General features: G+C 35.1%; 1 protein-coding gene across 1 annotated transcript in view; it reads right to left on the bottom strand.

Moving 5' to 3' along the window:
• The window catches only part of USH2A (usherin), a 395,196-nt gene that overhangs the window by 175,698 nt on the left and 194,498 nt on the right, over positions 1 to 25,000 (bottom strand). Inside the window, 5 exon segments of the mRNA XM_019612664.2 lie at positions 491 to 653; positions 3,915 to 4,066; positions 11,739 to 11,886; positions 15,982 to 16,153; positions 16,635 to 16,794. Coding sequence (XP_019468209.1) covers positions 491 to 653; positions 3,915 to 4,066; positions 11,739 to 11,886; positions 15,982 to 16,153; positions 16,635 to 16,794 — 795 coding nt within the window.

The raw sequence follows: 25,000 nt of genomic DNA, 5'->3' as shown, positions 1-25,000 counted from the left end.
TTTGTATCGCATATTTAATCTGCTTGTTATATGGAAATAAAAAAATTAGGCTTCTTTTCCTTTCCTCTTTTTAACTATCTGATTTCACTGCACACTCTTTTAGCCACTTACATAAATTTCAAATGCATCCACAGTGAACCATATTATGTACGACTCTCAAGAACAGCTCTCACTTATGTAAGTAAACCAAGTGAAATTGTGTGAGTATAGCTTCCTTATCTAAGTAAAGGTGGTGAGATAAGACCCCATGTGTATATCTAGAGACTAAATGAGTGCAGAGAGCTTATCTTTATTTGCCAATGTATGTGTTTGTACAAATGTAAAGCATCATAAATCAAAGTAGTGGCTCTTAAGAGTAAAATTGGAATTTCTAAAATAATCAACGGAGTGGCAAAAAGCAGTAAAATTTAGTGTTAAAGAAAGTTTTGGAAAAATAAAAAAACAGAACATTAATGCTATCTTCAGACTTAATATAAAGGAAAAGAAATACCTTGATCAGCATAGAATAGGCCAGTGAAAAAGACTGTGTAGGTCAATTGTCCATGAGGTTTATCTGGGGCGAGCCATTTTAACTGAGCTTCTTTGGACCCATCAACAGTAGCAAATACATCAACTGCTCCCTCAGGCGGAGCTTCCATGGTCCGAGCTTCCACCTGCAAAAGAACCATGAGCTAGAGGTTTGGTGCCATGGTTTACAAACAGACAAGGAATGAAAAATGAAAAACTTCAAGTTATTTTAGAAATGAAACACTCCACAAGAAAACTAGCACTGCACACATCGGATTCTTTAAAACATTTTACTTTCATTTAATCTGTATCTGCTTGAAGCTATCCAGCAACTGCCATACTTTACATGAAGACCCCTAAAGACAGGAACAAATACTGGAAAAGAATGAAAGATTCATATCTTAAAAACATACATAGAACCTCATGCAGATGCATGAACTTAGTGTTAGGAGAGAAAGCAACGGTACAAGACAATACGTTTTTCAATTTCTGAATTTTAAAAGACAACTGTAAGGCACATATATTTAAATGATGTAGCAAATTAATGTAAATATGTGATAGAGGAAAAATATGCTGTGTTGAATACTGGTTGCAGTCTGAATTAACTTCTATTTCAACTAACAAACTTATCTTGTAGCATTAAGTAGATATAGTTCTAACAAGAAAAAATAAAACATGATAACATTATGGAAAATGTAATGAGGGTGAAAGCTTTTCTTCAGATAGATAAAGAGTCATTCAAAATCATCAAAATTTAGTATTTATGTATCACATCTTGTAGTAAGCATTCAATGCTATGAAGCAACATAATTACCTTATTTATGGCAACAAATGTGTTTCTAATACATTGGTGATTTGGCATTTTCTAAAGTATAAGATGGTTTCACACCTTTCTAAGTGCGCCTCAACTTCAAGTTCATAGGATTGCTAATAAACGTTATTTTTAATCTGCCATACCTGCTCTATCATCATAATAACAAAGCATAGCACACTTTCACTGCTCTTGAAATATTAATATTTTACTTTTTCACACAAAATTTGGAAAGCCAATTGCTTCTAAGTTTCTGGCTAAATCTTTGATGCGCATCAATACCTCTACATACCTACTCCTACAGTCATACACTATAAATTAGCACAAAATTATACTTGAAACAGATGAGAAATCGCAGAAAAATCAACAAGATAATGTACATGCTTTTAGATAAATGCTTCCCAGCATAAATAAAACCTACTTATTGCATAAATGCCAGATTAATTATTTGGATTTTTTGGTGAAAATTGTCCTTAAGGAAGAATTTGACTAAATTGTATTTTCTAAGCCACAATAATATCCTGCAAGGCAGTGCCACTTCATGCTGGTACTCTGAACTCTCCACCTCAAAAACTTGGAGAAAGGAAGACCAACTATTTTTACTACTGAAAAGGATATTCTTGAAAGAGTACATGATAAAGTTTACTACAAACTGAAGTTCACTTGAACAACTGCAAAAGCTCTGTTGTGTCTATTATATGAATTGCTTCCATTCTGTGCACCCAGTATTTACAAGACCTAACACATTTTAAAATCAGCAAAATATATCATCACCTGAATTCCTTCAAAGAATCTGTCAGATGTACACTTTCTTCTATTTCTAGATAAGACAAGTTTTTAATTTTTTTTTTTTGGTATGTGTGTGTTTTTTTCTTTTTAGGCAGTAAAATAAAAAAATAGAATTGACACAAAAGTAAAACTTTGGGTTCACTAGCAAAAAATTAAAATTGTCAGTTTTAGAATTCATGTGTAATAGATTTGCATTTCACTTAAAAATAAATCATAATCACTGACAAAGCATAAAAAAGCACTAAAAGACTGATCCAGCCCAAACAAGAAGCTTATTGATACAGCAAAATTGCTAACACTCTCGTAACTGATTAAGATCTTCAGAGCCACCTTCAGAAACACAAGCAGGCAAAATCCAGGATTTAGTATAGTCGCATAGCATCCTTTCAATCGATTAGGGCACAAGATCAGGAACAAAAATAGCTGGAAGGATATCATCTTATGGCTGGAAGATGCTTCCCATACTATTTAGAGTAATGAAAGAGGCGAAACATTTGGATTTTTTTTTTATTTTTTTTTTAAGTGTTGGATTTATACTGTAATTGATATAAAAATCTTTCAAAAATTCAAAGTGCTTTAACTTTCTGGCAGCATTTCGGTGTCCCTAAATAAAGACGATGCACTTCAATTCCTGTGATTAGAGATGGATCACTGGCTTTGGAAAACAGTTTATGTACTGATCACGGGATGCAGGTGGGAATCCGCTACAGCGACCCCTCCTGGGAGTTGTTGTAAGTGTCACCGAATCGACCTCAGTGAAGACATGAAAAAAGGCTGTTAAATTAAACGTAATAACCCTAACTACTGGTGTTCTGTTCTCTTTTTTAATGCTTATTTGATAGGATAGGAGTAATGAAAAACACATATTTCATCTGTGTGCGTAGTTTGGCAATGACCTGTCTTAAACATCACTACTACTACTGCAATGGATTAGGATTCTGCACATTGAATATCTTAGAGCAAGCTTTGCTTTTCAGGTAGGTATGAAGTCATAAAAAATGTAAAAGAAAAACTGGCAAAAAGCCATCCAAGCTTTTAAAAGTAAATATCCTTTGAAATAATCCAAGCTATAAAATGCTTAATGGTTATAAAGTCTAGTCATCTTTTGCAGATAGATTATGTTACAAGAATTTGAAAGAAAAAATTCTTAGGAAGAATATTATTAACGTGAACAACAAATTATAACAAAAATAAAAGTTACAGCAGTACTGGATATATCAGCTCAGCCTTCTACAACATTAAAAAAAGCGTCAGAAGCTTTGTTTGCACATATTATATTCAATGTTCCTGTCTTTGCAAAACCTGAAGAAATGGGATGCTGCACAAGACTGTTAAAGTAAGTCTAGTGGAATACTTTGATCACAGACTTGCATTCAAAAGATGTTTTAAAATAACCATATTTTTCTTTTCTGACTTCTGCACTTCTTGAATTACCTTCAGCTCTTTCAGTCAGGCAGTTAGAAACTTGCTCATTACTGGAACAGTAACTCTTTCTTTATATTATGTCCTTACAATTCTGACTAATTTACATCTGCCCCTTTAAAAATATATCAACTCTTCTTCATTTCACTAACGTATGTTTTCAGCCGCAAATTTTGCCTTTCATTGATGTACCTATGTTCTGCTTTGGAATGCTGCCTAACAATGACCTATCAAATCTTCAACAGCTCTTAAAGAGGATTTTTTTTAAATGTCACATTTTGCCAGATGGGTTAGTACTGACCAGAGTGAATCATCACCATTTACTCTGATATTCACTGCCATCTGACATTTATTACACTCCCAGAATGCAAATTGAGGTACTCACCAATGGACCCAAAGCACAACCTTTTGCAGTACATGCCTGGACTCTGAAGGAATGCAGACTCCAAGGAGCAAGTCCATAAGCATAACAATTTAGCTGTGATGAATTTTGTATTAGAACACCATCCATATACAATCCGTAGCTGGTAATAATACCTATAAAACAATGTGATAGCACTCAATATCTATACAACCACAGAATTTATAAGAATATCTTTAGTGCTACAGATATGAAGGTAGTAGTACTATTTCACATATTTTACAGTTAAGCAGTCACTGTGTATACAACAGGAGAAACAGCTCTCAATTTTTAATTGTTGAAAATCTCACCAGTGAACTGCATTCTTTGGAAATAATGACAGTCTTTCAAGATTACACACAAATGAGCCATAGACAGCAGTTAACATCAGCCTGGAATCAGGAAAATAAAGGCAAAGAGTTTTTACAGATTACTCAGCATATACCTATTGAAACAAAAACTGGAAAGATACACAAAACCATCTCACATCTGAACAGCTGTAGACCTAGAAAAAAAAAGTTATCAACATAATTATTTAAATGATGGACAACTTAGACTAGCACTAGCCAAATTTCCATTAGGCTACAGAAAGCCATAGCTGGCTACATTGTAACCTGATTACATTTGCAACTATAGCAATATTTGTGTCTTTGCAAGAGTCTGAAAAATACTCTTTTTTTTTAATCTAACAATTCTGCATTTAAACTAATTGCGGATGAGAATGAGGCTAGCGTAGATTTCTGAAATCCAATTGAAGGTGGTCAAATAAAAAATAAGTCTTTATGGTCTATCTTTCTAAAAAGCTCAGTATCTGTAATTCTGGTTGATTTAAACTGCACTTGGAGTCTTCCCAATAGCTTTGTACACTCAGTCTTCCAGAGCATATGCAAGTCCTTTTGGTCAAAATACTCCAGAATTGCTTTTTCTCCCATTGAATTTTTGTGAATGTTCTAGTTTTTGAGGCATGATATATGCTTGAGAAATAAAATAAAACTATAGAGAAAACATCTATTTATTGCAAAAACAAAAAATAACGAACAACAACTTAGGTAACTTTTCCTTCCTTTAAAACATTTTTTTGTTTGTTTGTTTTTGTGTCTTTTTTGAAATTGCACTCAGGAAGATTGCTTGAAATTGAAAGATTAATTTCCTCTCTATTCAATGGATAAATGCTCCATAAAAGAACACAGCTTTCTCAGATGGACTTTGAAGTGTTACTGCACAAAATATACAAGGTTTGCTCCAAAACTAATGCATTCTATTTCATGATGTTGGCCCATGACACCACTGTCATGGTGGTATGACAGTAGAGATTGAACTTCCCCACCAATATCCCTTACATATTGTTGCTGTATGACAGATGGCAGCAGAGAGGCACTCTGACAAAACGGTGTCTGACGTGGATGAGTGTATGGAGCAAAGGTGTGTTGCTGAATTCCTCCACGAGGAAAAAACGGCACCCGCTGACATTCATTGATGCTTGCTGAATGCTTATGGAGACCAAATAGTGGATGTGAGCACAATGAGGTGGTGGGTGGTGTTTTGCCTCAGTATTGACAGCAACAGGAAAGACAAGCCACATTCAGGATGGCCACACACAGCTGCCACATCACAAAATTAAGAGTGTCTCAATCAGCTCATCTGCACAAATCAGCTAATTGTGGTGACTGTGTTGAAAAAATCATGTTTTGTAGCTGAGAATTTGCCCTATCGAATAGTCCTGTTGTACTCTGTGTTGTAGTTTCCATGGAAATAAATAGGAGGCATCACTACAGAACAGTGTATGCAAAGTGATTCACACATTCCTCAAGTCTTTCCAACTCTACCAAACTGAGAGGCTAAACTCAATTCAGATATCAGAGACATACGTGTCAGAGGAAGTCCTGGTAAATCACACAATATCAATCCTACCAAATTTGACAGGCTTCCTAAAGCTAATATCCCTTGTTGTTCCATGTCTAGTTCCTAGTAAGGCAAGGACATTAATGGTTGATATTGGCCCTATATTAAACAAACAAACAAACCATCAAATATAGATATTTTATGTTTATCTCAGAAAGGAAGCACTTAAAGACTGGTGAAGGCATTTCTGATTGTAAACACCAGCATTAAGGATGTATTTTAGAGGGGAAAAAATAATGATGCACTTTAACACTTATACCAGTAGTGCAAATCCTTTAAAGTCATAGTCGAATCATATCATCATTTTCTTTTATATTTGTGGTAACAGCATGAATCATAATGAACTCATTTTATATTAATACAGGTGCCATAAATACCTCTATGAGAACTCCACTGTAATTCAGTATGAATTAACTAAACTGTTATTTTAAAGTGTTCCGGCAATCACAGCATTATGCAGCATCTCCACTACGAGGAGCAGCCTGAGGGTCAGCACTAGGAGCTCTTGTTAGCCCTCCCAGTACTGTTAGAGAACAATGATCTTTATTAAGCTGATGTATTATCTGTTGATTTTGGTTCCGCCTCTGCTTTATATGACTTTATGGAGAAAATTACAGAATAAAAAAAGAAAATTATATTTCAAAACAAAAGACTAGTAGTCTATGTTTTAGATGTGAAGCCATTTTCTAGATCAGGCAATAATTGTTTTTGGTTAGGGGTAAACAACCTCTCTATCTCACTCATATATGTTTACAAACCATACTGTGAAAACCAGACTAGAGTTTACTTACTTTCCAGGATTTGCTAGATACTCCTGAAGAGCTCACAAATCATGAAATACTGAAGAGCACATTTTCATGACTGCAAGGCTTTAGAAGGGGCACACGGAGAACAAGAAATTATGCAGTTTCTTCGCAATTATTAATTCTAGGTAGCTAGATTAAATCTTAGTTTCATTGAAGACAAAATTATTGAACATGGTACATTTCACTCTTGAAAGGAAACCGAACGGTACAATTTAGGCTTACATTCTGAAAAAAACTGTATGGTCACTAGGAGTCACTTGCATATGTACCCATTGTACCTCCTAAGGTATAATCTAGAGATCAAATCTTATCTACATCAGTTTCATTGACAGTGAAAGAAAGTAGCCTTTTGCAAACACAACAGCAACTAGTGCTGGATTAATTCACTGAATAATTTCATAAATCAGTTATTACTATCCTTGTTATTTCCTATACAATTCCACATAGCCCTGAAAGATAAATTTGATTTTATCTATGACCTATACAGAAGTAAAGTGAAGCTTTTGAGAAGTGACCACCTTAAGAAAATTTTCCTTATTGAGAAGAGACAAAACCACTTTTTTATGTTAAAAAACTTCAAAAGAGTAGACTTCAAACTATACGGCAAGCCTGTAATGAATATGTTCTGAAGAAAACATGGCTTCTATATTGAGGTCATTAAGAATACTCAAGAGAATATCTGATGCCTGTTGTCATCACACAATTCTCTCCAAATCTTTTCCTGAACAAAATGAGCTATTTTCTTTATATTACACTATCTACATATTTGACATGTATATGATAGAGATGGAGGGGTGTTTCTGTAAAGTGACACATCTCAGGGCTATACTCTCTCAACTGTTCTGTTTTTGGTTTGAAAATAAGACAAAAAGAAATACGTACATCAGCAAATCATTTTCCAAATGTCTTTTTTTCCTCAAATCTGATACACAAATTACATATGTGAAGCAACTTCAAAAAGGAGAATTAGGTGTACTTCTCCCTGTTTTCTATGAAACAATGATTTTGAACAAAATTTAAATTGACCTTAAATTCACAAAAATGAAGGCCAGAAACTCAATGTCCATATTCAGACAACATTACTCTTTGACATCTACAGGGACCCTTAGCCCAGTAAATCTCAAAGCCAAACCTTTTATTCATCGTATCACTTTTGTGAAGGAGCTAAGTAGACTGTAATCCTGCCTCCCATAAGTGGCCTCAAAGGTGGTATACAAATCCCCCTTAACTTTGCCCATTTAGTAACAGGCAGCTACACACTATATATACCAAGAGAACATAGTAAAGTCATGCTATGCAAATCCCAGTTAGACTATACATCTACTTAACATCAGCAAGACCTAATTAGCTTTCTGTGTTCATGGAAATATACAGTAACTTCTGTACTACAGTGTGAGAAGACAGGAGATAAAGGAATGGCCCCTGAGATCTATCAAGGAGATGCCAATTTATGATGTGCAAATTATTGCAATTCTGAGGTTCCCACCTGAAATCAAGACAAAATCAACAAATTCAAAAACTTATGCATACTAGACTGAAACTCACCAACAAACTAAGCCAAGAGCGGAAAACAGTTCTGGTGCTTCTGAGGAAGGGGGTTACATTAGAACTCCATTAATCTCCAACCACAAGAATATATCTGTAACATGCTGAAGTATCAAAATTTAAGAGATGTTTGTTTTTGCTGAACTTTCTCATATTTCAGTCTTTTCAACCATAGTATTTTTCAGCCACCGACTCAATTTTAAAACACTGACAGACAGCAACGTGGCTATTAGGCAGCCCAAAAGATATGCTGGAAGCGGGAAAAAAGGTTACACAATGGAAACCTTCTGATCAAACAGTTGCTCGGTAAAAAGTCTTAGAACTCTGTCTTCTTTTTAAAGCCTTTTTATGAAATGAATGATGCAAACAGGGAAGTGGGGAAAAAAGAAAAAAGAGTGTCGTCAAATGTGTTAATAGTTATATGTACTTTCCGAAGCTCCAAAAAAGGTGAGTAAGGAGGAGAAAGAAGAAAAATGAGAGAACATTCACATATCCCTTGCTGATCCTTTGCTGTAACTGAGAGCATACCATGATGAAACAGTGAAGGCCCTAATGCCCTTCTGGCTGCCAAATTCTCACGAGACAGCAATTCTTCCACACTTAAGTACTAAAGAGCTCATAAGTGGAAAAAGCAGCTTTTCTCCACAAGGCAGAGCAACAGAAGCCAAATGCACTTGAAACCCTCCCACCAATTCTAACTGTAATGAAAAATGTCTAACAGTAACACACACGCTATCCATACATCACCAAAAAATAACAATTCCAAGGGAAAAGTACTCCTCAAGCTTTAAATAACAAGAAGTGAAATTAACAGAATAATTTTACAGGGTACAGAAGAATGTATTTCTTTTATAAAACTACTCTCACAACCTATTTTTTTTTTTTAACTTTGTAACAACCTATTTATTACATTTAAAAGGAGAGACAAACTATATGCAGTAAACATTGTGTTAACAAGAAGATACAGCGTGTAGGTTTATAGAACCATATCACAGTTTGTACTGAAAGGGTGCTTAAGAGATTGACTTCCAACTTTCTGACATGGTCTGAGACACCTCTCACTAGGCTAAAGCACCTTCCAACCTCACCATGTACACCTCCAGGGATGGTGCATTCACAGCTTCTCCAGGCAACCTGCTCTAGTTCCTCCTCACTCTCCTAGAAATTCTTTGTATCTAATCTGTCACGTTATCTAGATTTATCTGTGTCCATGTCCTGCAGGCCCACTGGCCAGGAAAGAGGGAGAATAGGGAGATGGGAGCTGGGCACAAAGACAGAACAGTGGCAACGATCTGAGGAGGAAAGTTAATTTTACTAAATATGATATCGGAAGTTATCATATGAGATAACAGAATACACAATATAATTGGAATTGAGGCTAATAAATAAAAAAAAATGCTAGAGAGAGTATCCAAAACAAAAGGCGTTACTCTGAATTGAAGGCAAAATGGCTGGGGAGCACACCCACACACTGCCCTGTCCCTGGAGATGTTCAAAGCTGGGTTGGATGGGGCCCTGGACAACCTGGTCTAGTATTAAATGTGGAGGTTGGTGGTCCTGCCTGTGACAGGGGGATTGGAGATTCATGATCCTCAAGGTCCCTTCCAACCCTGGCCATTCTGTTATTCTGGGAGAGAGACAGATCCCATGAATTGCAGGTCTTATCTTCCCCTCTGAACACAAAGTCCTCTGGGGTATGTAATGCTTCTCTTCTGAGAACCAGGTATCTGGAGATTTGTCAGTCCATGGAACTCGAGTATTAACTCTTTAATTCCCTGGGCTTTACACGATGTTATGATGTGGAATACCAATAACAAACATCATAAAACCATGACACTAATTTTAAGCTGAACACAGCACCACAGCTGTTGTCTCATGAGAGCAGAGCAGAGGGACACGATCACTTCCATCACTCTGCTGAACAAGCTGCTTTTGATGCAGCCCAGAACATAAATGGCTTTCTGGGATTTAAGTGCTCATGTCCAGCTTTTCATCCACCAGCAACTCCAAGTCCTTCTCCTCAAGGCTGATCTCAATCCCTCATTGCCCAGCCTGTATTTGTGCTTGAGATTGCCCCAACCCAGTTGTAGGACCTTGCACTTGGCCTTGTTGAACTTCATGAGGTTCACATGATGTTCCCACCTCCCACGTCTGTCCAGACCCCTGTGGTGGCACCTATTGTTTCCAGCATGTAAGTTTGGTCATGTATTTCCAACTTGCAGCTCTTTTAAAAGAAAATTGTGGAACTTTATTTGTCCAACTTCAAGTCTTTATCGTGCTTTGTAGATACGTTAACGTAGTTATATGCATTTGTGCACACAGTTATATACATTATTTAGCTAGTTAAAACACCCTCTACGCAATTTAGATTTTTTCCCCCCACAAGGCGAGCACAACAGGATGAGGCCCTGACATGAGCAGTTAAATATTTTTTAAAAATGTCAGTTTAATTGGAAATGGTTCATATTTTGTCCACTAGGCCACATACTTGGATATCCTGCTTTCTAGTTCACATTTTTCACTCCGCTCCTTCCCTTTTCCTTTTTTCCTTCCTCTCCTTTCTTCCCTCTAAGCCTTTGCCATGTGCTCTGGGATTTCAGTAACAGGGTTTGAAGGTTTCTAAGGGTTTAGGAGGAAAAATCTTACAATATGACAGCAATACAAAGAACATTAAATTATCAAATAATGTATTTAGCAGCAAATGACATACTCTTAATTCCTTTTAAAAGAAATGTAATATCTTACAGAATGCTATAAGTATGCAGCCTTACAATCACTAATTTTTTAGAAAATGTTTCAAGTGCTTTGTATTGAAGTTGTATATACAATGTCTGTTCTCCCACACTTGACACCAGGCAAACTTGCAGGGGAAAAATGAAATTCATGTGAAACTAAAATAAGAATTATATATGTATCAGTGATACATATGATACCCAATGAGAAAAAACATTTATGTTGCTTAAATTCAGTGATTTCTGCATAGCTTTCTCTGTTCTGATATAATCTATCATACATGTAATAATAAAATCAAGGTGAAATTCAAGGATATATGATATTAACATTAGAAGTGTTGAATTTGTCTAAAAGTGTTACATGTAGATAATTCCCCGTGGAAAACATTTCTAAACAAAAGAAAATGCATTATTTAACTTCCATAGTCAAGCAAATGCACACTTCAAGATGATTACACAGAACAATAATGTAATGCTTATTACTTATCTATTAATTAAATTGACGTTTTATTTGAGGGTAGAATGAACACCCTAGATGGTTATTCTCCAAGAGTGGCCTGTCCTCAGCTCAGTTGTCTTGGAAAACATTAAACAATGAGATGCAGTACACAAGAACCATCAAAAGGGAGCACTTTTGAGCTACTGAAACCATACAGTAGGCTGAAAACCACAATCTCCTAGCAGCAGACAATGATACTATCTCAGGTATTTTATGTGCTAAAATAATCATTAAAAATTAAGCACCACATATAAGCTGCCATTTAGAATATTAATTTACCTTTACTAATCATCTTTTTAACTTGAGGCTAAAAGAGTTCACTTACCATTCGGATACTCAGGCTTAGCCCATGAGATGTTAAAGGAGTCAGATGAATATGACTGGGCTTTTGGAGCAGGAACACCTTCTGGCGTACTCTCATCTGTTACAGCTGTGCTAGCTTCGCTTATTGAGCATCCACCTCCAGTGCAAGCCTTAAAATATTAATCACAACAAATAAACATATTTCAATGTAATACCAACAGTTTTGGGGCCTAGCAGTGAATTATTTCTGGTTTTATAGTTCTTACATATCTGAACTTAGTAAACCTGTGCTTTTCATAAAAGTCTGATTTTAAATTTAGCTAACTCTTATCTTACCAAGAGAAGCTACTAATGATACTCAGTTTTTAATTGCAATATCGATAGAACCTTATACTAATATTTGATTCCCAGCATTTTGCATTTGACTGAGAGTCATAATCACTATTAGATTTCAAACGCTTTTGCAGAAACAGTTAAAGAATACTGCAGTACAGTATCTATAATTTATAGGATAAAATTGTTCAGGAATTGAATAAAGAATTGTCACAACTTTCAGACAGCATATGCTAACCACCTTGTAATGCACCTAAAGAATTGTCTCACTGAATAGTCATTCAGAAAAAACAATCATACTCAGAGACTTCTGCATTTCATGACAGCAGAGTGAGTGGTGCGCAGATGCAATTAAAAGAGTAAAACAACACTGTATTATAAATCAATATGTAACAGTTATTATTGCATGTTTATGGATAACAGTCAAATCATTTGTATTTCAGCTACCAGGGAAGAAAAGATTGATTACACCACTTTTACCTTTTGCTTGATTATGAAGCAATGCAATGTGCAAGAATTTGCAGATCGCCTCATATACCAGGCTTCTAAGATTTTACATGCAGAAACATAAGGCCACACAGCTAGCCCCTTACATGCACCAGTTTGCTGATTACTTGCACTAAGATCAATGGCAAGAGGAGAAGCTATAAAGGTTAAAAAACATATTCAAGAGTATGCAAAACTCTGTACTTGATTTAAATGTTCTTTTTTTATTTTGTTTCATTTTCTGCTTTCAATTTTATTTTTAGTAGTAAACAACATCAAACTCAAATTCAATAAGGATTCAGATATACTTTTTCATTAAAACTTATGTCATGATCTTTCTTTTTTGGCTGTACGTTGACGTAGGCAAGTAGTGCTTTCTGGATCATCAGCACACAAAGGAAAACCATCCTTACAACCCAGATCCCCAGGAATAAAATGCTTCTTCCAATCTTGTGTATATTATTTGAAAGGATTATTTTCAGTTTCTTATTTCCCAGTGTGTTTCAAATTGGTGAACAGTCAACATATTTCTGGCTTCACTTCAGAGCTGCATACCCATAGGTAAAAAATAGAACTATTTGTAAATGAGAGGCTATCTTACACACCAAGATAGTTTTGATTTCACTGGAAATTACACTCTCAACACAAATACAGAATCACTCCTGGTATTCAGTTTGGGCTATCAAATAACAAGGAAAGAATGCAAACTTAGGTTTGGGAATATACAAAAGTGGCATTTACTTTAAATGCCTTAAAGTCAGCTTAGACATATGCTCACATAACTCTAAATATTTTCCTTATCAAAATGCTTAAGAACATCATCCTTCCAGCAAAGCCAGACTGCTCTTCAAATTATTTAGCTTCTACTAACTTCACGAAGATCCAAGAAAAAGACCTCTGGAAGACCTCTTCCTCCTGTGTTCCTTGCTCCCTTGTTAAACAAGCTCTATTTAGTTCTTCTTAGCAGTGGAGGGCTTTTCAGTTCAGAAGTTCATTAACTGCAGCCTTTCTATTCATTTATTTCTTGAATTTCATGAAGATCAATTTTCATATCTGGGAAATTTGCTGGTATATGAAGTTTCTGATTCTTCTAATGAAAATCGATAAGACAAAGCTCATCTGCATTTTAAATTGTGGTATTTTAGATTACTGCATCCAAATGCAGAGGACATCAGTGAGACTCCAGTGATCCCACGGAGAGATACTCAAAGCCATGAAATCCTACAACCACTTTGAGCCCCATTGTGTCACTCTGATCTTCACTGGAAACAGATTTGGGACAAAATTTGAAAAAATAGCAACATGTTCAGAGAGCCAAGGGAAGATGCATGCCACGTAAAGAGGCGAAACATAATTATCCTGCAGCCAACACCTTAGCTAGCTTACTCACACAACACAGCAGCAAGGAGACATTCAACAGAGACATCACAAAAGCACTCAAGCCATATAAAAGGGTGTGCCACTCCAGCTAATTTTAAATGCAGCCTTTTAACTTTCCATTTGCTTTCAGATTGGCCTGGATCGCATCCAACCAGCTTAGAGCAGGAACAGAGCAAAAGGAAATCCCTTTTGCACTAATCTAGGGAGACATGACCTTAGACTACTCGGCTGACTTTTGGAAGGAAGCATTAGACTTGTTTAAAAAAGCTGCTGCAGTCGTTTACAGTACGTAACAATTCTTTTTCTACTTTCTTTCTTTCTTTTTCTTTTTCCAAATAGTAGTCATCAACTGTGGAAAAAATATAACAGCATACAAACAAACATTTTGCTTAATGTGTCCAAACTTGTCATGCAAAAGTTGAAGTCACTGGTCTGTGAGGTGCTGAAAATGCTGCTGAGTTGAGTGTTCAAAGCTGCAAATTACAATAAATCAGCCTTCAGTTTTCTCAAATAAAACAGAAACTAATTTTGTATGAATACAAAACAAAATCAACATTATCTGTGAAATGAGTAAAAAGAAAAAGGCTCTAGCTTATTTCATCCAACCAAAAAACTAGAGAGCTTGAACAAGTTTCCAGAGTTGAAGGCATACTGTTACTTTTAATTGAGAAGTTTTCATAAAATTCCAAAAAACTAGATGTTTCGACTTCTTTCCAGGTATGTTTGCTTGATTTATGTGTTTTTATTGGGGGATGGGAGGGAAGGTAGGGGTGCAGATGTTGTTTGTGTTTGTTTTCTTTTTTTGTTGGATTTGTTTTGTTTACTTCTAGTATAACATTAGGCCACTTTTAAGCTTCATAACTTGAAAATCTCTACTTTTACATAGTTCTCAAACTAGTCTGATAATTTCTAAATACAATGGGGCTGAATGTTTTAAGAACACCTGCTCTACCATTTCAAATATACTGGGCATCTCATGTGCTTTTGACCTGCTACGTTCAAAGCTGCAAGGACTCTTAAATCTTCTAACCTGGCTATCAGAGATCATTTTATCCCGTTTAACTATCACCAAAAGAAATGCTCTCTCTTAGTTTCTTGTTACTGCTGAAGCACTGCAAATATATATATTTAGAAAATAGAAATATAAATAAATTAGAGATAAAATACAAAAATGAAGAGTTCCTAAAAATGTATTCAGTAACTCTGAGAAAAGCTGCATATATTAATAAAATAAAAACGAAATCCACAAGCCACTTCACTGCTTTAACTATATCCTAAAGCAGAAACATCAAACAAAGCAGCCCTGGCTCTCTAGATCCAAGCCGTTAATTCTCACTTCATCCTCTCTCCTTGCACCTGTGTTCAGGAGCTGGGTGGGAGCAGAGTAAAGCTGTGGCACAGCAGGACACCTTAAATACTTTTGATAGTCTTGCTTACTTCTAAAGGTTTAAACTGATTGTTGAAGTACTGTCACAGTTTTGGACATGGTATTATTTTATATGCTATACAATTAACTGCACTGAGTGCCTAGGCACAAATGAATTAATTTCAACACAAATCTAAGCTTTAATTAGACTGAATATCCTTGCTTTTTCAAGTTCAAGTCAGATTCTTATCGCCACCCAAAGGCAGTTTTTTTTTTTTCCTGTGGTGTAAAATTTAGAACATTCAAGAGCATGTTAAGAAAAAAATGAATGCATACCCAGTCTACATAAATGTAAATTTATTCATAATCAAGAGCTGAATATTTTTCTATGGCATTTATCAAAGCAAATATCCTTATATAGATATTGTTATAAAATGAGCAATGTGCTTAAAACCAGAGACAATCCCATGCCTCTGTATACATGTTTTTAGGTTTTCAGTGAACTGAATCTTCTCTATTTCACCACAAAAATAAAACCATTGATAAAGAAAAAGCAATAAAAAAACTACAGTCTTTTGAAATATTTTGAACAAACAGCTACTTTACACTGAACTCTCTTCCTTTATACTATTTTCTTCTATTTGTAGATTTTATGAAGAAAGAAAAAATTCTTATGGTAAAAAAATAGAAGAAAACTTACAGCTAGTTTTATGAGGTATTCAGTGCCTGGGAAAAGGTGCCGAATAGTAAAATCCAGAAAAAGTTCTGTGCTGTTGTAGATTACATCCCATTTTGTAAAATTCTGCTCATTGTTGGCAATATAAATAACATAGCGATCTAAGATTCCATTTAATTCTAATGGTTCTTTCCATCTGCAAATAAAAGTAAAATGTGATTAACACTAGGAAAGAATCAGACGATACTCAAAAAAATGTAAGGCTCTGTTTAGTGAAACTTCATGAGTTTTACCTCAAGAATTTGAAAACATAATTGTGTAGCCATAAAAATAAATCTAAGGCAAAGCTCTAATTGTACCCAATAGATAAATGATTACAGTAACACACAAAGCAGGGGCTACAAGATGGGCATATCACCAGAACCTTTCCTGCACTGAAGTTTGCAGAGGCTATGCCCATATGTAGGTTATACTGATTGCGTAAAGACAAAATGGAAATTAAGTTGGCAAGTGATAATCAGAAGGTGCACAGAACCACTAAACTAATCACTTCCATGCATTTAATCATAATAAATTTAATTTTATGTCACAAACCCTTCCCCTGATTGAACTCACTGGAATTCTTGAATAAACTGATGCACTATTGTGTTGTCAGGAAAGAAGAAATCCTTACTTACTGCACATATATTGTTCTAGAATCCAAAATTGTCAGGACCGGGGCATCTACGTGAGATGGTGGCAGCTGCGCTGTAAACAAGGTGACCTGGGAACTGTTCGTACAGCCAGCAACTGTGCAGGCGGTGAGCAGAAACTGGTGGGGTGTAAAAACGGCTAAATCTAGGGCAGAAAAAGAAAATGCAGATTGTATATTTATAATACTTTGCATATTAATTTTACCCTGTAACTTTCAGAATGTAGTGAATTCAGAAAGCTCAAAGGATGGGGAGCCTGCCTTTCTTAACTGCTGTAGATTTGGCCCAGAGCAGTGACAAGAAGGTCTAGGGAGCTCAAGTTGTACTGTACAATTGGGCCATCTCAAGGAATTTCAGGAGAACCTTCTTGGTGCTACATACTATATTAATTTGCCTCAGTGACTAATACTTTGAAGATGATCACGTCATGGAAAACTAGTATAGATTCATTAACCCAGATTTTATTTTTCTACAAAATGTGCTGTATATTCTACAAATGTCAAGCATCAAGACATACGATTCACTCCGTGCACTTTAAGCATGAACACAAAGGCAGCTCACTATTGCCACCACCGTTCTCTCTTTGCCTATCAAACATTTGTAAAAACATATCTCAGTAAAAGACAACCTGTCTAATACTATAGCAAGACAGCTTAGCCACTTAACAGTTATTTATTTTGAAGCTATCTTGATTTTCAATTACTGCAGAAAATGGTGAATAAAACACAGTATCTTTGCTGAATAAATATTCTAAAATGTCTTGAGCTTCATATATTTTTAGGATTCGTGTACTAATAAAAGAGTGTTTATCATAAAAATTATACTAGTAGAGTAATTCAGATAGAATTTTCCAATCTTTTTTATTTTTTTACTGCCGTACAAATTGCACATTTTAATGAGCAAATCCTTTAAGAAGGAATTTATGATTTAGATTTTGGCAACAGTATAACGTATACAAATAAAATGAGTATATTATAAAAGCAAATTTTAATATGCCAGAATAGTTCTGTGTTTTTGCAAAATGTAATAAATGCCAGTGTTTGCAGAGCAAAATAATATCCACCTATAATTTTATGCAAAAATGTTTGAGTACAAATTAAAAATTGTAACAGAATGACCATAACTAAAGAAGAAATGCCACAGACCCATCTTCTTTCTCTTAAGTTTTCCCTTTGCCTAATGTCTGTCCCTGCAAAGGAATTTCTTCCAATTTATTCTGCTTTTGTGAGGACAGAATGAACTCCTGCCTTTCTTTTATTTATTTATTTATTTATTGAAAACTCAGTTATCACTCAGTTGTATCATTCTATGAAGCACACGACAAAATGTGAGTTAAAAGAAATAACGCTGTGACTAAAAAATAAAAATAATAAAAAAAAAATCAAAGAATGCCTGTAAAGGCGACATATTTAATCAACATAATGGGTTTGATTCTACCAGGGTTAAGCAGTGCTTATGTGGGTGAGAGGGGGAAGGTACACTCAGAGCAGGTGCTCCAGCTACCTCAGCAAGCGGAGAAAATGAACCCCACATACCACCTTCCGGCATCCCTTCTTCCTCCCCTCTGACATCAAGTAAATCACAAAAGATAGAAATGAAGGAAATCTCTGAGATAAACCTGATACTTCAAGTTCTGTGTGGGCAAACAAATGACCAGTAGGAATTTAGTTGTCCAAACACACAGCCAAAAGCAATCTGTGGCACCATTTCCAATAATATCCTTGTAAACAATAAATAAAGCCAACGCTGTCTTACAGTGCTACTCTCAGTCTGAATACAGTATACAATGGAAAGCAGCAGAGAGAAAGGGAATTTCTCCTTTTTCATTTGCTTATGGTAGATGAATCTTTTCCTCATACAGACATTTGGGATTTCATTAAGGGAAGATATTTTTCTCAACTTTACAGAATATCCCTCGTCAAGGAACTGCTTTTTTGAAAGGTATCTTTTACTGAAACCTTGATTTGATGCACACTTTAGTTCATGAGACTATCTACATACATAAGAGTTTCTGGAAGTACCTACTTAAATTTGAACAGGGAGGAATTTGTCGAGGATTAAGAGAATGGAAGATAGAAAATATTTTATTTCCCTTCCTGAAAAAAAAGAAAAAATAAAAAATCAGTAAGACACTTCAGTTATTCTGCTCATCTCAGTGCCTGGAATGGAAAAGGCAAAAAAGAGATGACAGGTAATGAGTCATTACCTGTCAAAAAAATTTAAAGAATGGGAAGAACAAGGAATGCAAACTGGACGCAGGAGTCTTTTGAGATCAACTGAAAAAGGATACTGAGAGGGGAGGTTAAAAAAAGGGCAAAAAAAGTTAAAATATGGAAATGTCACATGTCATAGGAGGTCTTAACTCCTCATCTTGTCTTAATAACACCAATGTATTTGTCTTAATAACACCAATATATTTTGACTAATAAATGCTGAATAGATCGTATAACACAACCTGGAATATTTTTTTTTTTTTTTAAGAGTAAAAAATGAAGTTAGAAGCAGACAGAAAAAAACACAGAAACGAGAGTCCGAGGAATGTTACGCAAAGTTGATAAATATCAGTCAATAAAAATCTCACCATAGACTCCATCAAAGATGATAAGCCCGCAGTAATAGTGTAGGCTGTATCTCTTTAAACTTAGAACTAGAAACTGACAAAACTAAACAACTAAAATCATGTTCAATTGTAATTGATGCAATTATTTGGCACAATCTGATCTGGCAGATATTTTCCTGTTTAAAGTTCAAGGTGTTTCATAATGGATAAATGAATTCAAATAACTACATACATGAACATGAACCGGAATGCAGAGTAAGGAGGTTCTTAAAACTACACAGCCACTGTTTGTCAAGGTCCTCTAGCAACAACGCCTTGTTTTCCATTTGCTTGATTGCATGATTTGCATAAGATCAAATGTAGGCAATTGTGGACATGAAAAACAGATCACTCTCAGACATTAGAAATAGATCCACAAGCATTATCTAGAATTTTGTTACAAGAAAATGCACTGCAGTGAATAGAAACCTCGGTGATTAATGTCAAACAAACTATAATTTACAATATAGTATGTGAATTATATGTTATTTTACAATTGATTTCATGCTGCTGCTGGAAGAATTTCATTGATCTCAATCTACAAAATGAATCCAATAAGCGGAGAATTATTTTCTTTTTTAACTCACAGCAAAAACTGATTCATGGTGGTGTTTTTTTTGTTGTTGTTTTTGTTTTACTTTACACTAGGAAACTAAAGAGCTATTATTTTGCTTGATTGTGCTTTATTTGTTCCTCAATTTCAGCCCCCTCTTTTGTTTTCAAATAACATGATATACTTTTTACTGCAATTTTCCAGTAAGTATTCTCTCAAATCACTGATTTTTTATCAAAACAAAGCTAAATTTAAAAATTGCATAGGTTTACTAGGAAAAGCCTAAATTCAGAATGTTATCTTGTATTCATTTCTGGACTTAGAAAGGCAAAGAAAACCAAAGGGCAAACATAAAAGACATCAAAAACAAAACAAGAAAACTGAAATAGAAATATGCATATGTTTATCTGTTTTAAGATTGCAACTTACTTACTTTACAATCCCCACTCCCACCTTTTTGCAGGAGTCGGAGGGGGAAAACAATGCAAGGAGGGGAGGTACCAACCTGCCTTCTCACCTCTTTGACCTCAGAGGCAATACAAACAAACTAAATGCTTTTCCTACTCATATGTCAGGAAGAGAATTGCTAACTATACTTGCTATCATTAAAATTGACATTTGCATACCACTATATTTATTATGTATGTAGTATACATGGAACTCCCTACACTAAGGCAGCTATCTACCTATTGTGTTTGGTATATATCCAATTTCTAATAATCACCAACATAAGTTATCACGGTACAATCAATGCATAAGACAGAAAGAATGAAGAACAACCCTGTTTGGATGGTGAATAAGAACACTTTTTGCTTTGATCAAACTTAATGGGCAGTCATGGAAAAATAACATGCAACAGCACGATGCTTCTTTTAGAAGAGAATTTGAGAGATTTTGCTGAGATTGAGAATAAAAAAAATAATAGATTAAAAAATATAGAAAATAGAGATTTAAGAACTTTACTCAAAATACGAACTTTACAGTCAAAGTGTTAGAATCCATCATGATTCAAAAGTAGTAGTATTATTGTCTACAATGTTTCAAGTTATCTGCACTCTGCAATATTCTGTGCTCAAGTGTAAAGCAAAAGAATCACATACCCTTTTCTCCTCTTCCTCTATTTCTCCTTTTTCACCTCTTTTTTCCACACCCTCCCTCTCTCCTGCCGCAATTTCAGGCAGCTATTGTAAGGACCAGAAATGACAACGTATTGCCCTGGTGAGTGCTCAGCTGAAAAGTGACTTGTGTAAGGAACCCCACGTAGTTTCTCTCAGGAAAATAATTGAGAGAATAGCTTTCCCATTGCTATATTCATAGGAAAATAATACGACAGCACCATGGCATGGGATTGTTAGCAGTATAGCAAAGCAAACCTGCTGAGAGAGTGTGAAGGTGAAAAACTTCCAAGGAATTCCCAATCACCATGTTTTCATGTAGACAGACTGTATGCTTCTTCAGCTAATCGCTCACATCCTTAATCTGTTCTTTGCTCTCCTTCCTCATAGTTTGTTAAACTAACTCACAGTTCCTAAATATTTAATTAGATGGTAAACTTTTTGGTACCATAAATCCACATCACCAAGTTACAGTGATGATCCTATTTGAGTTTTATTCACTACAATTAAAAGAAGAAAAAAAAGAATCATAGAGGAGATGCCAAGATGATATTACCAGGTTTGCTCCACTGGATATCATTAGTGGTTCTTGCTCTTCCACCATTTTCTGAACGCAAGTAACACTTATATATAACTTACATATAATATTATATTCTGTTTCCTGTTTCTATAAAATAACAACCACTTAATTACATCGACACTTTAAGAATCATCATTCATGTACAATCTCCTCTGGGAAGGTTTAATACTAGCACTGCACCTTTTAACCAGATGTCCTGTAAACCTCATGCTGTACTCAACACTCCTACAAAAACAGGTCATCACAAATGACACTGCTTGCATATTAGGGCAACTCAATCGACCTCAAGGTAACAATGTACATATGTATCTGGCTAAAGAGCCTAAGAATGAATAGACTTGTACATGTGGAAGTGAGCCATTAATTGAAGAAAAGAATATAACTTCTGAAGCAGTAGCAACTTTTGCTGGACAATAACCATTAATGAAGTCTGTTCCAGAATTAGAATTACAAAAACTTTGTGAACCCACTGGAAATAAGGAAAGAAATAGAGGAAGAGAACACAAACATAGTCACAACTGATTATTTTCAGGAAGAGAACCATAAGTAGTTGCTCTGCTCTCCAAGCAGCAAAGATTTTGACATAATGGTATATGAATGTTGCTTCTAGCTGACCAGTAATGCTGATGTATTTTAGAAGCTATTTGCTCAGCAATAAATACTGCTTGTTTTCTAAATTACTAGAGGATAAATTCTTATTTCAGTTGAGGTTTATATGCAACAGAAGAGCATTGTGCAAAAATAGATATCATGCAAGAGCACCAAAAATAAGACTGTCATGTGTTGGTGTGTATAATATTCAAGAAGAAATACTCTTCAGCACACATGTAAAACAAGGATCTTTATCATTTCCGTTTGCAATGATTTCAAAGAAGTAATGTAGCTACTACATGCACAATGAAAAGCCACAGTCTCAGTTTTGGAGAAGTATCACTTTTCCAAAATGCTCAGATGTTTTGAACTGTGTTTTAATAGCAAAGATTTAAAAGCCCATTCTTTTTTTCCAATGTTTACTAACAGTGTATTTTAGTTATACTTTTATTACTCCTAACTATTGTAAGAAAAAGCTTTCTACCATTTATCAGCCCAAACTCTTTTAATTATTTGAGCCTAAACTCATTCCTCATATACTAGCTTTCATCCTGCTCCATTCACAAGTTGACATTAGTTTCTACTCCTGAACATTTTGTTTATCTTCTCCTTGGTTTCTTGCACAAACTTTTACTCTTAATCTTACCCTGTGCAGTGTATACAACTCTTTTTTGTTAAAGACTTCAATTAGGACACATCAGCTTGAAATGTTGAAGAGGCTCAGCTGAAGAACTCAATTCATATGAAGTGCCAAGACCACACTGCTTAGAAAAAGTGGAAGCAAAGCAGCAGACAAGTATATTTAAACTTATTTCTCAATCCTCTACCTCCAATTAATCTACCTATGTGAGTACAGTCATCACAGCGGGAGATGCTTCAGGCCTTATATAATCTTTGTGGCCCTCCTCTGGACTCCTTCTAGGAGATCCCTGTCTTTTCTGAACTTGGGAGCCCAGAACTGGAAACAGTATGCTAAATATGGCCTCATCAGGGCAGAGTAGAGGGGAGGAACACCTCCCTACTGGTCATGCTCTTTTTAATGCATGCCAAGATACCATTGGTCTTCATGGCCACAAGGGCAGATTGCTAGCTCATGGCCAATCTGCTGCCCTCAACACTCAGACCCAGCAAATGAGAAAAAGGGAAAAAAATTTTTAAAAATATTTTAACACTATATTAACTTCAATTTTATGTTCTCAACTGGAAAATAAATTTGTGCTAGACAAGTATATTCCAAATTTGAATATCATATATGTGTTGCTATAAAACCGGAACAAATTTGGATTCTTATCATTATGACCAAGAAACTATTGGCTCTAACAGAAGTACATCCTATACTCCCAAGTAATTTCAGTCTTACTGCAGTAAGAAAACCAAAATTCAGATTCACCTTAGATTTGGTTCTCAGTTGATAGTATCAGGTTAAGAAAAGTGTCTGACTGCCACTTTTACAGCCCTCTGAAAAACACATCTGAATGTGCCACCTGTACTAACAGAATCTAGTGAGATGTTAAGTTCTATAAGAATATATGTTAAATAATACAGCAACTGTTACTAACCGTTTTCTATAAATCAATAGTGTAGTCTTATCTGGAATAGCATATATTACAGAATGCAGAAATAAAGGCTGTCTGGAAAATGGCAGTGAGAAAGCACAAGCATACAAATACTCTCTTAGAGAGGCAGACTGAAAAAAAACAACCTGAGAAAAGGAAACTTAAATACCACACAGGTATATAAGTGCTACATAGAAAAGTAATTGGGTTCGTGTGTTCCCATGAATTCCATTTCAACAATATAGAAAAAAAAAAAGAACAATCCAATAAATTCAGGAAGTGAAATTTTCAGAAAAAACTCACTATACCAAAAATCACAGAACAGCTCCTGTTGACAGGAAGATTCAGCTGCATCTTTATAAAACAAATTCTGGAGAAGAAACAGCAAATATCAGCATTATCCTTTTAAACCATTTTTATAAGCATCACTGTAATTTTTAAACGTGGGGAACAGAGCCGTGGAAAGATTTCTATACTTCTCTCTGTATCTGAAACTGCTTACAACTCCACAACACTTTTTTGGTGTTGTTTTCTTGCCTAAGCTAATGAAAAAAAGGGAAGAAGAAAATGAATGTAAATATATCTATATCTATCTATCTATATTTTTTTACTAAAGAAAAAAATCTACTTGTAGATTTTTATTTATAGAAATTGAATATGTATACTAAATCTCAAATACAATTTTAATCTGAAAATTATTATTTTAGTCAACCAAATATTAACCTCCCCAAAACATCCATTAAAAAATTTGGGACAGCAGACTCAGACCAGACACTAAAATCTAATTAAGAAAAATATGACAATACCAGTTAAGATGGTATCAGGTAAAGATTTATATTACAGGTTCATAGACAATAACATTTGTTTAGCAAAATATGCATTTTAAACCTCTGTTATGGGTAACTTATTCCATCATTTTTTGCAGTATCAATGCAAGATGATTAGAAAATATCTCCCACCATCCAGACAAGACATCATGGGATTTAAGAGTTTCAACAGAAGAAATACTAATACCTAACACTTTTCTAGGACCAGAACAGCACTGTATACATGAATTATGGTAGTTTTTTTTTTTTTGCTTGTTTGTTTGTTTTAATTACTGTAGTACTGGAATAGGGATAGTGGGAGGACTCAGCTTCTGAGTACCACTCCTATACAGGACAATTTACAGCAAGTTAGCTCTGTTGCAAGATCACAAAAGCTTTCGCTGGTTGCAGAATTATCAGTACTGTAAAATATACTGTACTCCTACCTGTTCTCCCCTGTTCTTACCAGAAAAAATGAGAACCAGCTTCTGAGCACTGACAGGGGCAACGTGTAGTTGGGGAAAATTATTCGGATTTCTTTTTACTTTTTT

The sequence above is a fragment of the Meleagris gallopavo genome, chromosome 2 (assembly GCF_000146605.3).
Source record: "Meleagris gallopavo isolate NT-WF06-2002-E0010 breed Aviagen turkey brand Nicholas breeding stock chromosome 2, Turkey_5.1, whole genome shotgun sequence".
In the NCBI taxonomy this organism is placed as follows: domain Eukaryota; kingdom Metazoa; phylum Chordata; class Aves; order Galliformes; family Phasianidae; genus Meleagris; species Meleagris gallopavo.
The sequence above is the reverse complement of the archived record's forward strand: the minus strand, read 5'-3'. Positions and strand labels throughout refer to the sequence as shown.